At 44.2% G+C, this 15,962-nt stretch overlaps 1 protein-coding gene across 7 annotated transcripts in view; it reads right to left on the bottom strand.

The window, feature by feature from the left end:
* Positions 1–15,962, bottom strand: part of MOK (MOK protein kinase) — a 45,500-nt gene that overhangs the window by 12,902 nt on the left and 16,636 nt on the right. For 3 of the 7 annotated variants that reach the window (XM_033850592.2, XM_073800030.1, XM_073800034.1), the window contains exons 2-3: positions 7,745–7,859; positions 1,104–1,193 (exon numbers count right to left, since the gene is read on the bottom strand). The exons of 1 other annotated variant lie outside the window; for it this stretch is intronic. In XM_033850592.2, coding sequence (XP_033706483.1) covers positions 1,104–1,193; positions 7,745–7,859 — 205 coding nt within the window. Of the gene's footprint in view, positions 1–1,103; positions 1,194–4,497; positions 6,457–7,744; positions 7,860–15,962 lie in introns of those variants that run through there. 3 more of the 7 variants (XM_073800031.1, XM_073800035.1, XM_073800033.1) reach the window with 3 other exon arrangements.

Genomic DNA, 15,962 nt, shown 5'->3' with positions numbered 1-15,962 from the left:
GGAGTTGTAGAAGCAAAACAAAGAAAGCAGGATTTGATTCATGCTCTGTGGCTGCAAATGTAGTTTTAATTTACCTAAATTACTTCCATGTGATTGGGATACATCCCAGTGCAGGGAGCAAAACCAAAAATCCAGCCGAGGCAAAAAGGAGGAAGATGAGTCACATCACACCCCTGCAGTGTCACCCCCGGACCCTGCTCCAGGCGCCTCTGGTGGGGCTGGAAGGGGTCCCCGCTGTCACTCAGGACTGTCAGGAGGCCCACGTGCAACCGTGCACAGAAGTGCTTTGCAAAGTGCACATAAAGCACCCTCAGCACAGGCAGTGCTGTGACCGTCACACGCAGACTGCGGTCTCTGGATCTGGCCCCAACTAATGGCTCAGAGCACGCGGGCCAGGACGCCACACAGCCATGACAAGACATTGCATTTTGAGTTTAGAACTGTTCAGCCTCCTGAACAGTTAAAATCTCCTGCACTTTAAGGGTCAGAGGCTGCGGTTTCTCGGCTGGCTGTACAGGCCAGGCTTCCTGCTGAGGGGTGCCTTCTCAGAGCTCCAGGCCAGGACCCCAGCCCCAGCCCCTGGCAGACAAGCCCCTCCAGACAAGCTGTGCTCTGCCTTCTTGATCAACAGGTAAACCTTACGGAAGCTACTCTATAATTAGAAGAGAAATTAAAAGTCCCCTGAAATTATGTCAGTTGTAGTAAGAAAGGCTGCATGAGACCACACAGAGATGGCAAGTGGCAGCAATAAAGTACAGCTCCTGAAAGAGGACAACAGGGCCTTTCCCGGTAGGTCACAACTCACACTCGGATGCCCAGGGCCACCACCGTCTACACAGAAGCCCAACTGCTACAGGAGAGGAACTATTTGAATGTTGTTTGCTTTTATCATGTGGAGTCACTGAAATGAAGGCCTTTCCACGTTAGGACTCAGATACAGACACTGGTCCAAATAAGTAAGTGACTTAAGATAAAATAAAAATTATTATTCTCTGAGCTACAAAGCAAATATTTAAAATGCCTACCATGGTTTTCTTTCTTAAAAAAAGATTTAATAATTATCATCAATTTTAGATAATGTTTAAAGCCCCATATATACTTACAAAACCACTTCGTGCAAGGTAAGAATGTTTGGGTGTGGATTCAGGTGCCTCAGTGCTTGTATCTCTCGTAGATTGTTCACTTGCTCAATACTATGGTGTAGGTAAAAATAAAAAACTAATTTATAATTCAGTCAACTTCAGGTCAACTTCAAGCCCCCCTGGTGAATTATTTTAAACATTTAAGAAAGAAACACTCAGGCTTCCCTGGTGGCGCAGTGGTTAGGAATCCACCTGCCAATGCAAGGGACACGGGTTCGAGCCCTGGTCCGGGAAGATCCCACATGCCATGGAGCAACTAACCCCGTGAGCCACAACTACTGAAGCCACGCGCCTAGAGCCCGTGCTCCACAATGAGAGAAGCCACCACAATGAGAAGCCCATGCACCACAATGAAGAGTAGCCCCTGCTCGCCGCAACTACAGAAAGCCCGTGTGCAGCAACAAAGACCCAACACAGCCAAAAATAAATAAAATTAATTTTAAAAAATGAAAACATATAACCACAAGAAGTCTAGTGTAAAGTTATACAGCAGATTTATTCAGAGCAGTCCAAAACCAGAAACCCAAAAGTTCCTCAACAGGAGACCAGATAAACAAGTTGTTTTGTAGTCATAGATTGGAATGAATACTACTCAGCAGTAAAAAGGTATGAACTACTGGTACGACAGATGAATCTCAAGGACTTTATGCTGTGCTGAAGGAGCTGGACACAAGAGCACAGACTGTGAGATTCCATTTAATATGAATTTCTAGGGACTTCTCTGGTGGTACAGTGGGTAAGACCCCACGCTCCCAGTGCAAGTGGCCTGGGTTCGATCCTGGTCAGACAACTAGATCCCACATGCATGCCGCAACTAAGAGTCTGCATGCTGCAATGAAGATCCCGTGTGCCGCAACAAAGACCCGGTGCAGCCAAAATAAAAATAAATAAATATATATTTTTAAAATGTAGACATTTGAATTTCTAGAAGAGGATACAGGGAAACAAAACAAAACCCAGAACAGTGGCTACCTGCGATGGGGATGGAGAACTGAGTAAAAAGGAATATGAAGGAATTTTTGAGGGTGACAGAAATGTTCTATGTCTTGATTACATGGAGATATCTACTTGGCAAAATTATACAGTTAAAAAACTTGCATCTCCAGGCTTCTCTGGTGGTACAGTGGTTGAGAGTCCGCCTGCCGATGCAGGGGACACGGGTTCGTGCCCCGGTCCGGGAGGATCCCACATGCTGTGGAGTGGCTGGGCCCGTGAGCCATGGCTGCTGAGCCTGCGCGTCCGGAGCCTGTGCTCCGCAATGGGAGAGGCCACAGCAGTGAGAGGCCCGCTTAACGCAAAAAAAAAAAAAAAAAAAAAAAAAAAATGTGCATCGCAACATATGCAAATTTTGCCTTTAAAAAAAAAAAAAATTTGGGACTTCCCTGGTGGTCCAGTGGCTAAGACTCTGCACTCCCAATGCAGGGGGCCTGGGGTTTGATTCCTCGGCAGGGAGCTAGATCCCACATGCCACAACTGAAAAATCCTGCACACTGCAACGAAGATCCTGCGTGCCGCCAACTAAGACCCGGTGCAGCCAAATACATAAATAAATATTTTTTAAAAAGAATTGTATAATAATAACCAAGTGGGGAAGGAGACTGGGTGGAGGTATAGATTAAATAAAAATCACAGGGGCTTCCCTGGTGGCGCAGTGGTTAAGAATCCACCTGCCAATGCAGGGGACACGGGTTCAATCCCTGGTCCAGGAAGATCCCACATGCCACAGAGCAACTAAGCCCGTGAGCCACAACTACTGAGCCTGCGCTCTAGAGCCCGCAAGCCACAGCTAGTGGAGCCCACATGCCACAACTACTGAAGCCCATGCGCCTAGAGCCAGTGCTGTGCAACAAGAGAAGCCACCGCAATGAGAAGCCCGCGCACTGCAACGATGAGTAGCCCCCACTCACTGCAACTAGACAAAGCCTGCACATAGCAATGAAGACCCAACGCAGCCAAAATATAAAGAAAGAAAAAGAGAAATTTATTAAAAAAAAAAACAAACAAGAAAAACAACTGGGTCATGTTGCAGACCTTACACAAGTAACTAACTTCATTATCTCCAAACTAAGACTTTGAGCCACTGAGGAAAACGGTCCTCAGGAGCTGAAAGCACGCCTCCTGACACAATACTAATGCACTGGTTTATTATACCTTACCCGGACTTCATATGAGCAAAGATTACTGCAAAAGCCATCAATTTCTGGGAGGAGGTGGGGTCAGAGGCTCCAAAACCAAGCTCCTCCGGCCTGTGTGACTCAGCGTGCTTTTCCCGTTACTGACTCTTGTTTCTCACATCACCCACACAGCGGCACGAGGTGACTGAGGGTTCAGTTAGGCAACGATAAGCAGAGCAGAAATGGATTTTTAAAGGAACCTAAAATTATTCTTCAAGTGAATAAGATTAAACTGTTTTATAATGATGATAGATACTCTGGAACTCTAAAAGCTAGAGATATTATTTTCACAGTTGAAAAACAAAAATAAAACCAAAGAACAGCATAAAACTTGTGGATCAAGGATCAGTGACACTGGACCATCCAATAAATTATTAGCAATAATATTCCTAGAAATGACACCAAAAGCAGTTGTCTTTCTTCTAGAACTTTCTTCTAGAAACTATAAAGTCATTTCTTCCTGTAAATCAGAAATAACAGAAATACCCTTTTCAACGTTAGAAGCTATGTGCAATATGACTCATTCCGGACCCTCTCTGGTCATTTTCTGTTTGTTTTTTTTATATAAGTTTATTTATTTATTTTTGGCTGCGTTGGGTCTTCGTTGCTGTGTGCGGGCTTTCTCTAGTTGCAGCGAGTGGGGCTATTCTTTGTTGTGGTGCGCGGGCTTGTCATTGTAGTGGCTTCTCTTGTTGCGGAGCACGGGCTCTAGGCACGCGGGCTCAGTAGTTGTGGTTCACGGGCTCAAGAGCGCAGGCTCAGTAGTTGTGGCGCACGGGCTTAGTTGCTCCGCGGCATGTGGGATCTTCCCAGACCAGGGCTCGAACCCGTGTCCCCTGAATTAGCAGGGCTCAAACCCATGTCCCCTGAATTAGCAGATTCTTAACCACTGTGCCACCAGGGAAGTCCTGTTTTGATTTGTTTTTTACTTTTAATTTTGAAATTATTTTAGACTAACAGAAGAGTCGCAACAATAGTAAAGGAAGTCCCCTTCACCTAGCTTCCCCTAATGTTAACATCTTACATAACATTTATCAAAACTAAAAATTAACATTGGTACAAATCTATTAACTACTCTAGACACTTTATTTGGATTTCCCCGGTTCTTCCATTAATGTCTTTTTCTCTTCCAGGATCCAGGAGACCACACTGCAATTAAGATGTCATGTCCCCTCAGTCACCTCCACTCTGCGACAGCTCCACAGTCTGTCTTTGCTTTTCGTTATCTTCACGGTTTTGAGGAGTACTGGGCAGGTATTTTGTAGAATGCCCCTCAGTTTGGTCTCTTCTGATGTATTCTCATAATTCAGCCGAGATTATGGATCCGTGGGAAAGAACACCACGGAGGCGACATGCTCTTCCCGTGCTGCTTTATCAGAAGGTACATGATATCAATATGTCTTATTACTGATGATGTTAATCTTAATCATTTAGTTAAGCTGGTATCTACCAGGTCTCTCATTGTAAAGCTACTATCTTTCCCTTTCTATTTTCTATTCTTTATCAGCAAGTTAGCAAGTCCAGCCCACAGTCAAATGGAAGGAAATTAAGCCCCACCTCCTGGAAGAAGGAATATCAAACAATTTGTGGATATAAGTTAAAACCACCACAGTGATTAATAAATATTTGGGAGGAGATCACTCGAGGCTGTGCAGAAATTCCGTTCTATTTATTTATTTAAACTTTTTTGGCCATACCACAGGGCATGCAGGATCTCAGCTCCCTGACCAGGGATCGAACCCGTGGCCCCTGCAGTGGAAGATCGGAGTCTTAACCACCGGACCACCAGGGAAGTCCCAGAAATCCTGTTCTCTTTAAAGTTTCACCTTACTAATTTTAGCATTCATCAGTTTATCTTGCCTGCAGAAATTATTACTACGTATTCTAATGATGATTTTCCATTTCCCTCATTCCTCTGTATTTATGAATTAGAATTCTTCTGTAAGGAAGAATTTTCCCCTCATCCCAATTTGTTTATTCATTCGGCCATTTATTTACATCAGTATGCACTCATGGTTATTTGAATGAAGAGGGAGAGAGAGAGGTGCACACATGGGTTAGTATACATACCCACTAGCTCTGTCTGCTCAGAGGACCCAGACGTGCTGACATTGCAGGAGCAATGAGCATACCTGGTGCCAAGGTCTGATTTTCTGAATACCTTTCTCTGATAAAAGGGACCAAAACTCCTTTGAGAAATGGAGGATTCTAGGGGCAGGGAAAATACAAGATGAGCTTAGAGAATCTTGTAGTACCAAAAAGTAAAGAAGTGTTAAAAAAAAAAAAAAGAAAATGCTGGGTGATGTCAAAGGAACATAGGAGCCAACGTGAAAGTGCTCCCCACGGCCAGAGCGGAACAATTCTCAAATAATGATGGCACTGGATTATAATCGCCTACAGTTTTGGACATGTGTATCAAGAGCAAGTGAGAACTCACAAGAGGAAACCCAAGATCCAATTCCCCGTGGGTTTAGATTACACAGGCTAGCAGACACCTATCAGAACCAAGCTGGAGACTCTGTCCCTGATTCTGGACATCAAAGGGCCACAGGCCACCACCAGCTCAAAGTGCATTTCCTTTTAAGTAAAGGAAATACGTGACAATGGTTGACAATAACTCCCCCCCCAACACACACACACACAAACTTTGAAAAAAAAAAGTAAAGTATCACTGATACTTATCAGTGATACTGTCTCCTCTGTGGATATGGGACCATCAGAACACTGTGCATCGAATTCTCTACCACGAGTAGTTTAAAGGTAAAGACGGAGTGTGGGTGGGGGGAGGCGGGAGATAAAGAAATGCAAAGAATTCAGAATACAGAGGAAGCCACGGTAGGAGAGAGGAAAAGCAGAAGCCCCAGGGACTTCAGAGTCTTGGCAGTGGTAGGTAAACACCATATGCTTTGGCCTGGCTCTGCCCACCTAGTGACCTAGAGTGACAACTCTCTAGTAACTTCACATCACTAACCACCTTTCCTCACGTGATTACGCCTACCGTCTGGGGATGTCACGAGGTTGACATTACTGTTCTCCATACTCCCTGACACGGTTAACTGGCCTATACTCCTTCCTGATCTGAAAAACTATCTTTCATACTAAGAGTTTGAAATCAAGGTCTATACCCCAAAACACTTCGGAAGGCTCTACATCAATGTAGGGCAATTACTGTGTTTCTTAAAAACTTTGCTTTAGATATTTAGAGGCTTCAATTCCTTTGAGATTAAAAAAAAAAAAATTGAAGCCAGAGTTTCAAACCTTTTTTTTTTTTTTCCGGTACGCGGGCCTCTCACTGCTGTGGCCTCTTCCGTTGCGGAGCACAGGCTCCGGAAGCGCAGGCTCAGCGGCCATGGCTCACGGGCCCAGCCGCTCCGCGGCATGTGGGATCTTCGCGGACCGGGGCACGAACTCGCGTCCCCTGCCTCGGCAGGCGGACTCTCAACCACTGCGCCACCAGGGAAGCCCCAAACGTTTTTATTGAAAAGTTTAACAGTTGTAGTGAAGCCATTGTTTACTTCATTATTCTGACAGAGTTTCCGAAACACATCTGGTCTTGGACTCCTTAGTGTAACACATGTGAAGCAGCTGTAAGCTCAAGCACGTTAGGAGGCTGCTCTGTGGGAGAAGCCCCAGCAGTCTCCAAGGGGCTGATCTAGAACCGGAGAGTTGCCCTCTCCACAAACTGCAACTGGTCACTCCCAGGGAATACATTTCTCTAACCCTATCTGAAACTTATTTTTCAATATATTCAATAGTAACTGATTTACAACTAATTAAATCACAAGGACCTCTAATATCTTTCTTTTTAACTTTTTTTTTTTTTTGACCACATGGCATGTGGGATCCTAGTTCCCCGACCAGGGATCGAACCCGCGCCCCCTGCATTGGAAGGGCAGAGTCCTAACCACTGGGCTACCAGGGAAGTCCCCGGACCTCCAATGTCTGAAATCTAAGGTTTCAATTATAAAAATCCAACATATACACAACTCTTAGGAACATATAAACTGTTTAAAGTGAGGCATACCTCTACCACTTAAACTCTTTGTGAACATCAATCACTGATATTGTAGTAAACTTGGACATGAACAAACTCCAGTACGATAATATAAAATTAGCCTATAATCCTCACTGCCCAAAGAACTCTGATATGACATGTTATCACATGAATACAATTTCCCCATTAAGTTGCTCTCATCGATTTAAACCTGTGTCTGCAGATGTAGAGAACAAACGTATGGACGCCAAGGGGGGAAAGTGGCAGGGGTGGTGGTGGTGGTGGGATGAACTGGGAGATTGGGATTGATATGTATAAAATGGATAACTAATAAGAACCTGCTGTATAAAAAAATAAATAAAATAAAATTCAAAAAAAACGAAAACCAAAACCTGTGTCTGTATTTAGTCTCAAATAGGTCTCACGTTGCCTACCTTCCAAAGTGCTGTTTCATTTGTTTACATGCATAATAGTTTCCATCTCTCAGGTTCTGCATCTTCACAACTTCAGAAAACGTTCCCTCTCCTATTTTGCCAATTGCTTTATAGTCTATAAATGAAAACAATTATAAAAATAAAAGTTTATTTATGCATCTGTTTTGTACTCACTTCCAGATAGCAGACGTCTTTATCTGTAAAATAATCCAATGGCAATATATTGAGGATACTTCGCCTATGTTTTCTAAGGTTCAGTGTTTCCCTCATTTCAAGAGAGACTGGGTTGTATGTTGGCAACACGCAGTCTCTGCTCCCTCTCGTGCAGCGGGGAACCACATGACTTGAATCCTGACCAGCGAGGAAAGGCTCAGCTCCCCTACGAGATGCTCGCAGACCAAGCATCCACTGAGCCTGTCGGCCCAGGGAAAGTGGCGGCAAGAGTCAGAATGACAATGCGTTGAACACTACTGACGGCCTGGGCAAGAGATCTCAGGACAAAAGTGAGCTCAGGAGAAAACAGCTACTTTCCAAGCAGAAATGGAAGCAATGAGAGAAGTCCAGAAAGCAAAAGTCTCTTTGGGTTGGAAAAGCTTCCGCAGCCCAAATAATAGGAGGATAAAACCAAAAAAATCTTGACAGAAAGCAGCTGTGAGACTTGACAAACAACCTAGTCAGCCTTGCACCAAGGTCACGGGAAGGCAGCCACTCCCCACCCAACCCAGGCGCTTGCCTCAGAGAGGAAGGAGGCTCCTGCAGACTGAGACGGAGAAGCAAAGCAGCAAGGCCCCAAAGAAATAAGACAGGCTTGAGAAGAATGTTTAGAAAAGAACCTTGAGTGTGGACCTGACCAGAAGCAAACAGATCAGAAACCTATTAAACAAACTTGGACCAAAAGGAGCCCATCACCTTTGGGTCCCAAACCGACATCAACACAGAGCAGGCTTTTAAAACTGTCCCCGCTCCAAAGGAGGGCCTCCCCTTCAACACCTCTTTTAGACAGAGCACATTTTTAACACCTTGTGTGAATTCTGATTTGAACAAACCAACAGAAAAAAGGCACAACTGTTTTTAGAATAACGTTTTTTAGAAATGATATGTTTAAAGATTTTTAAAGTCCTTTTCTGTTAGCAAGAAGTACTAAACTGTTTTAGGATGAAATGATATTATGTTTAGATTTGCTTTAAAAGTCTATACATTCCCATTCACTTCTGCTGGAAGTATAAACTGGTATAGTCATTTTGGAGGGCAGTTTGACAATATCTATTAAATATTTTAGATGTGTATATCCTTTGACCCAGCAATTCGAATTCTACAACTTATCCTGCAAAACATACTTGCTCAAGTATATGTGAGATGAGAATGTTAGCGTAACATTACTTAATAGGGAAAAACTAATGCCCCCAAACAGAAAACTGTATAAATTAAATACGGTTTATCTATATAATGGGATGTATTGAATATATTTGAAAGAATGACACAGATACACAGATCCTTAAAAATAATGTCCTTAAAGGCAATACACACACACACACACACACACACACACACACACACGCACACGCACACACCAGTTTGTGGCTGCTCTGAGGGATAAGGTTGCAGGTATTTCACTATCTAAGTCAGGTATATTCCATAATGAAAGCACTATTTTATTTAAAAAACAACAATAAAAAATAAAGACTCCAGGAAAAAAAGTGATGGGGGTAAAGATGACAAAATGTTGATCACTGTTGAAACTAGGTAACAGATACACAAGAGCATTCACTCTACTAATTTCTCTACTTCTGGCATGCTTGAAAGTTTCCATGATGAAAAGTTAAAAGAAAAGGGCAAAACCTCCTCCAGGATCCTCCCTGTCGATGCCCCCTTGTGACTAGCCAGAATAGAAACGACCTCCAGGAGACCTTGGGAGCCATGACATAAAGATGGTGCCAGGAAAGACTCTCAACCAGGAATACCCACGTAGGACATTCATACGAACAAGAGAAATACCTTTCTGGTATAAAGGCCATGAGAATTGTGGGTTTAACCATTACAGCATCTAGTAAGCATTATCCTAACATACTAATATATAAATAAATGTCATAATTTACAAAACATATAGAACAGTAGACTTCTCAGAATTTGTATTTGCAAGATTTCACTTGTTTATATTTGTCTGAGATTTTATCCCACTTGTAAGTTACTATCTTAGCCTGCCACTGTTTCATGGATGCTGGCAGAAGACACAGCCTCTTGGGTCAGAGACAAAGGACTTCATTTCTCATGGTGCAGCAACATATATGAGCATCAGCATATTAGCATTGGTTCCCGTTGCCCCGAAGTCCCACAGGGGTGACAGGATGGGCCCAGGTGACACCTGCACACGCAGTGGATTGCTTTACAGGAGAGGAATCTAGGGCCAATGGCCCAGCACTTTTTCAACAAGCAGTAAACAAGATGAATAGCCCTTGCCATCTGGCACACCCAGCAAGAACACGCAGGGAAGCTCAGGGCCTGAGGCAAATTGTTTTCCCAATGGTTCATTACAGTTTAATACCTACATTAACCAGTTTTGCTGATACAGGGTACTTGGTATGGTATTACTCTTATAAAAATTCATATATAGGTAATATTGATTTTAATGCTGCTTTTTTTTTTTCTTCTTTTTTGGCTGCGTTGGGTCTTCGTTGCTGCGTGCAGGCTTTCTCTAGTTGCGGCGAGCAGGGGCTACTCTTTGTTGTAGTGCGCGGGCTTCTCATTGCGGTGGTTTCTCTTGTTGCACAGCACGGGCTCTAGAGCGCAGGCTCAGTAGTTGTGGCGCACGGCCTTAGTTGCTCCGCGGTATGTGGGATCTTCCCAGACCAGGGCTCGAACCCGTGTCCCCTGCATTGGCAGGCGGATTCTTAACCACTGAGCCACCAGGGAAGTCCCTAATGCCAATTTTTTTTCTTTTTTTTTAGCAGATATTCATTTTTAATTATTATTTATTTATTTATTTTTGGCTGTGTTGGGTCTTCGTTTCTGTGCAAGGGCTTTCTCCAGTTGTGGCAAGCGGGGGCCACTCTTCATCGCGGTGCGCGGGCCTCTCACTATCGTGGCCTCTCTTGTTGTGGAGCACAGGCTCTGGACGCGCAGGCTTAGCAGTTGTGGCCCATGGGCCCAGTCACTCCACGGCATGTGGGATCTTCCCAGACCAGGGCTCGAACCTGTGTCCCCTGCATCAGCAGGCAGACTCTCAACCACTGCGCCACCAGGGAAGCCCCCTAATGCCGCTTTTTAATCTTACTAAAAAATAACAATTTCAGTGTACATTTTCATATATACTAGCTTCAGGCCATGCAAAATAAGAAAATCCTATTTGTAATCACATATTTGTAGAAACTGGAAAAACTACTTTTCCCCAAAAACAGCATCTAACCATGTTATTACCATTCAAAATACCGTATACCAGTACCAGTCTGTAGTAACTGTCACAGGAAGAAAGAAGAACCTGTAACTGCTGTGCATATGGTAGATGCCCAACAACTCCTGAAGAGAAGGTTTGAAGAAAATAATTCTTAAAGCTTTACACAGGGCTTCCCTGGTGGCACAGTGGTTGAGAGTCCGCCTGCCGATGCAGGGGACACGGCCGCACAGCGGCTGGGCCCGTGAGCCATGGCCGCTGAGCCTGCGCGTCCGGAGCCTGTGCTCCGCAACGGGAGAGGCCCGCGTACCGCATAAAAAAAAAAAAAAAAAAAAAAAGCTTTACACAAAAATTTATTTTCCAAAGATGATTTCTAGGGAGGAAAATAAAAGCACTGAGAGTGTGAAGTGTGTTGAATGGTGGTCCCCAAAACGACATGTCCTCGTCCTAAGCCCCAGAACCTGTGAATGTGACCTTATTTGGAAATAAGGTCTTTGCAGGTGTGATTAAGTTAAGGCGCTTGAAACGAGAACGTCCTAGACTCTCTGGGTGGGTCCTAAGTCCAATGGCAAGGGTCCTTATAAGAGACACACAGAGAAAGTAGAATGGTGGCTCCAGGGGCTGGTGGGAGGGGGAAATGGGGAGTTGTTACTGAATGGGTACCGAGTTTCAGTCATGCAAGATAAAAAAGTTGTAGAGATCTGTAGTACAACAATGTGCACACAGTTAACGATACTATACACTTAAAACTTTATTAAGAGGGTAGATCTCACGTTATGTGATTTTTACGACAACAAAATAAGAGAGACACACACATGCAGACATAGAAGAGGAGCCCGTGTGAACACAGGGGCAGAGACTGGAGGGACGCGGCCACAAGCCAAGGGACGCCCGGAGCCACGGGGGGTGGGGGTGGGGGGTGGGAGGCGGGGTCCTGCCCTGGCGGCCTCGGAGGGCGCGTGGCCCCGCCCACACCTTGATTTCAGGCTTCTGCCTCCAGAACTGGAGAGAAGCAATTTCTGTGGTATTAAGCCACCAAATTTGTGACAGTGTTGCAGCAGCCCCGGAAATTTAACATAGAAGGTAACGGATATCTTTTTTAATCTAAGGACAACATTCATTTTTTTCACTAAAGGAAAAAGCCTTTCTAAGCATAACGAGGTAAGAAGTCACTCAGAAGAGGCTGATTTATTTGACTACGTAAAATTTAAAAGTCTAGCACCTCAAGAAACACCCGAAAAATGGTTAACTCAATTATGAAAAAGCCATACAAAGGACTATTATATGGCAGATAAAGAGGGGTAAGGCAGCTCTTCAGCTTCTGACAGGGAACATCCTTTCAAGATATAGTATTAACCCAATAAAGATGTTAAAAAAAAAAAAAAAAAAGATATAGTATTAAATGAAAAAGACAAACGAAAGAACGGTGTGTAAACCGTGTTAACATTGCTTTCAAAACAGTTTACACACTGTGTCAGGCAGTATGACGGCGCCCAACAATGTCCATGTTCTAATCCCTGGAGCCTGTGAATGTCAGGCTGCACAGCAAGAGAGAGTTAACGGCTAAGCCTGCTGAGGAGCCGGCCTTAAAACAAGGGTATGATCTTGGATTTACTGGGTGGGCGCAATGCGTCAGCCACAGGGAGCTCATCAGTGGCAGAAGGAGGCAGAGGAAACAGAATCAGAGACAGATGGGAAGACATGACGCTTTGCAGACGGAGGACAGACGGGAAGATGTGACGCTTTGCAGACAGAGGAGAGGCTACAAGTCAAGGAGCACGGGTGGCCTCTGGAAGCTGGACAAGACCAGGAAACAGATTCTCCCCTGGAGCCCCCAGAAGGGACGCCACCTGCCAGCAACTTGATCTCAGTCCAGGGAGAGTCGTTTAAGTTGTGTGGTTCTAAGCTGCTGAGTTTGTGACAATTTGTTATAGCAGCAATAAAAAACTTATACACACAACACTCACACATTTCTGCTAACCTATACACAGAAGGAACACAAGGAAGTGCCACAGTGGTTACCTTGCGGGGGAGGGTCTAGATGGGTGGGAGGGCAGGAACGGAAGAGAGACTCACTTTTCACTATATATAAGTCTGTGCTTCTTTTTGTTTTACACTTTGTATATGGATTAATTTTTTATTTTTTTAATTTTAATTTTATTTTATTTTATTTTTTTTGCGGTACGCGGGTCTCTCACTGTTGTGGCCTCTCCCATTGCAGAGCACAGGCTCCGGACGCGCAGGCTCAGCGGCCATGGCTCACGGGCCCAGCTGCTCCGCGGCATGTGGGATCTTCCCAGACCGGGGCACGAACCCACGTCCCCTGCATCGGCAGGCGGACTCTCAACCACTGCGTCACCAGGGAAGCCCATGTATTAATTTTTTAAAGTAATTAAAAACAATTTTTAAAGGGTGATTTTCTTTGTGATTCCTTTAAGGAAAATGGCATTTGAGATTAAAAGCTAAGTATATTTATTTTTATATAATATCGTCGTAAAGAAAGTGGCAATTTATGAAATATAAAATAATTGACAAGAAAATTAAAAACAACAAAAACATAAGACACCACTTCACACCCACTAGAATGGCTAGACTCAAAAAGATAGATAATAACAAGTATTGCTGAGGCTATGGATAAGTGAGAACTCTCATACATTGCTGGTGGAAATGCAAAATGGTGCAGCCACTGTGGAAAACAGTTTAGCAGCTCAAGATATTAAATGGAGTCCCACATGACTCAGAATTCCACTCCTAGGTATATACTCAAGAAAAATGAAAACATATGTCCAAACAATAACCTGTACACATATGTTCACGGAAGCATTATTCATAATAGCCAAAGGTGGAAACAACACAAATGTGCATCAGCTAATGAACGGATAAACAAAATATGGTCTATCCATACAACGGACTGTTATTCAGCCACAGACCCATGGATGAACCCTGAAAACGTTACGCTAAGTAAAAGAAGCCAAGCGCAAAAGGCCATTTACATGAAATGTGCAGAATAGGCAAATCCCCGGACACGGAAGTAGATTAGTGGTTGCCTAGGGTGGGTGGGGTCTGGGGGAAACGGGGAATCAATGCTAATTTCTTTTGGGGATGATGAAAGTGTTTTAACAGACGATGATGATGGTTGCACCACTCAGTAAAAATACCTAAAATCACTGCATTGTATACTTTAACTGGGTGAACTTTAGAGTATGTAAATTGTATCTCAATAAAGCTGTTAAAACAAACAAATCCGTGGTGCCTGAGTCAGAGCAGCGGTTACCCTGGGGATTTCCAGGACACGGGTAACGCTCTGTTCCTTGATCTTGGAGCAGGTTACACAAGCAGGTTCACTTTCTGAAAATTCACCAACCTGTACTTGTAATTCGTGCAGTTTTCTGGATGTATGTTATACTCCAATATTTAAAAATCGGAAGAAAAAAAGCAAGCCAAAGTTAGGAATAAGCAGGAAGTATGAGGAACAGAAAAGATATACAATAAAGAATATATTCAAGGAAAGGCCCAAAGAAAAACAGATTCAGATCATATTAGTGTCGGAATAACCACATCCACAAATTCCCACTGCTGAGACCCAACAAGGAGGTGCTTTCACCACGGTTCTGGCTCCCAGGAGGGCCAGGCCTTCCTGCTCTAGAGTGTTCCTGTTCTCAAGCTCACCCTTAACTGACTGTTATAATTATAATACGCTTCCATATTGGGAACTGTAGTCTGACTTACGGGTCTTCACAACTGAAGCAGACTAAAACAACCTCTTGAATGAGAACAAAGTTTAGGGGCCACGTATATTCTTCAACAGACCCCCCCCAACAGGGAGACTGGTTATCCTCTGCCATGGTTAGCTTCAGAGAGCCTCTTCTGGTTCCCTGCAACAGGTCTCCATCCTATTTCCCAGGTGGCTCCTTTGTCCTAAGTGAAAACCCTCTGCGAAGGACTGCCAGCCCCAGCACTAACATTTCTTAGTCCTGGCAACTAACAAGAGTTGGAGATAAACTACATTGCACCAAGACAAAGAAACACATAAAAATAACAGCAGAAACAAAGAATGCTTGGGGCGATGGAGTATGACTTTAGTACTAAGACCATTCCATTCATAACTAAGGAAATCTGTACACTACAAGCCACAGCCCTCAGCAAACACTGCGATGGAAGCCAAGCCTCGTGATGGAAGCCAAGCCTGTGCTTTGTGTGAGAAGAGGGTGGGCCATCACGCCCGGAGGGGCCTCCCTGCACGTCATCAGCAGGAAAACCACCTGAGGGTGCTGAATCTCTAGACTAGCATTTTCTGAATTGAGTTCCTCAAAACACTAGTACCCCCCAAACACTAATGGGTATTCCACAAAAGGGGGTTCTATGAGCAAATAAATCTAGGAAATGCAGGGCTAAATAAAGAGAAACACGTTTGACTACAGACCTCAGTACTTCTCTCTGAAAAGGCAGTGTGTCTCCAGGGCACCAAGCAGCACACAGGAGGGGTGTGCTGTGTGCAAGCAGACATGTCTCCCAAGAATACCAGTTAATACCCCAGCGCCGCTCTATGCCCGCAAACTGAAGACCTTTAAACTAAGCTAGCAGAATCCCTCTTAACCACGTTTCCCTGAATAAAAAATTAACTGGTCTAGTTCCCAGCAAGGCAGGATTCAGAGCTATTCTGCCAGTTTTACAGTCCTCCCCGCTCGCCCTCTAAGAGAAGTTGGCTAGAGCAAGGCAGGGCTCAGCCCTGGTGGAGTCTTCAGGACTGAAGTGTCAGATCCCTGCTGATAAAACTCAGAAGCTGTAACTTGCTTGACAACCACAGCTTAAACTGAATCCCAGAGCCTC

The sequence above is a fragment of the Tursiops truncatus genome, chromosome 2 (assembly GCF_011762595.2).
Source record: "Tursiops truncatus isolate mTurTru1 chromosome 2, mTurTru1.mat.Y, whole genome shotgun sequence".
Classification (NCBI taxonomy): domain Eukaryota; kingdom Metazoa; phylum Chordata; class Mammalia; order Artiodactyla; family Delphinidae; genus Tursiops; species Tursiops truncatus.
The sequence above is the reverse complement of the archived record's forward strand: the minus strand, read 5'-3'. Positions and strand labels throughout refer to the sequence as shown.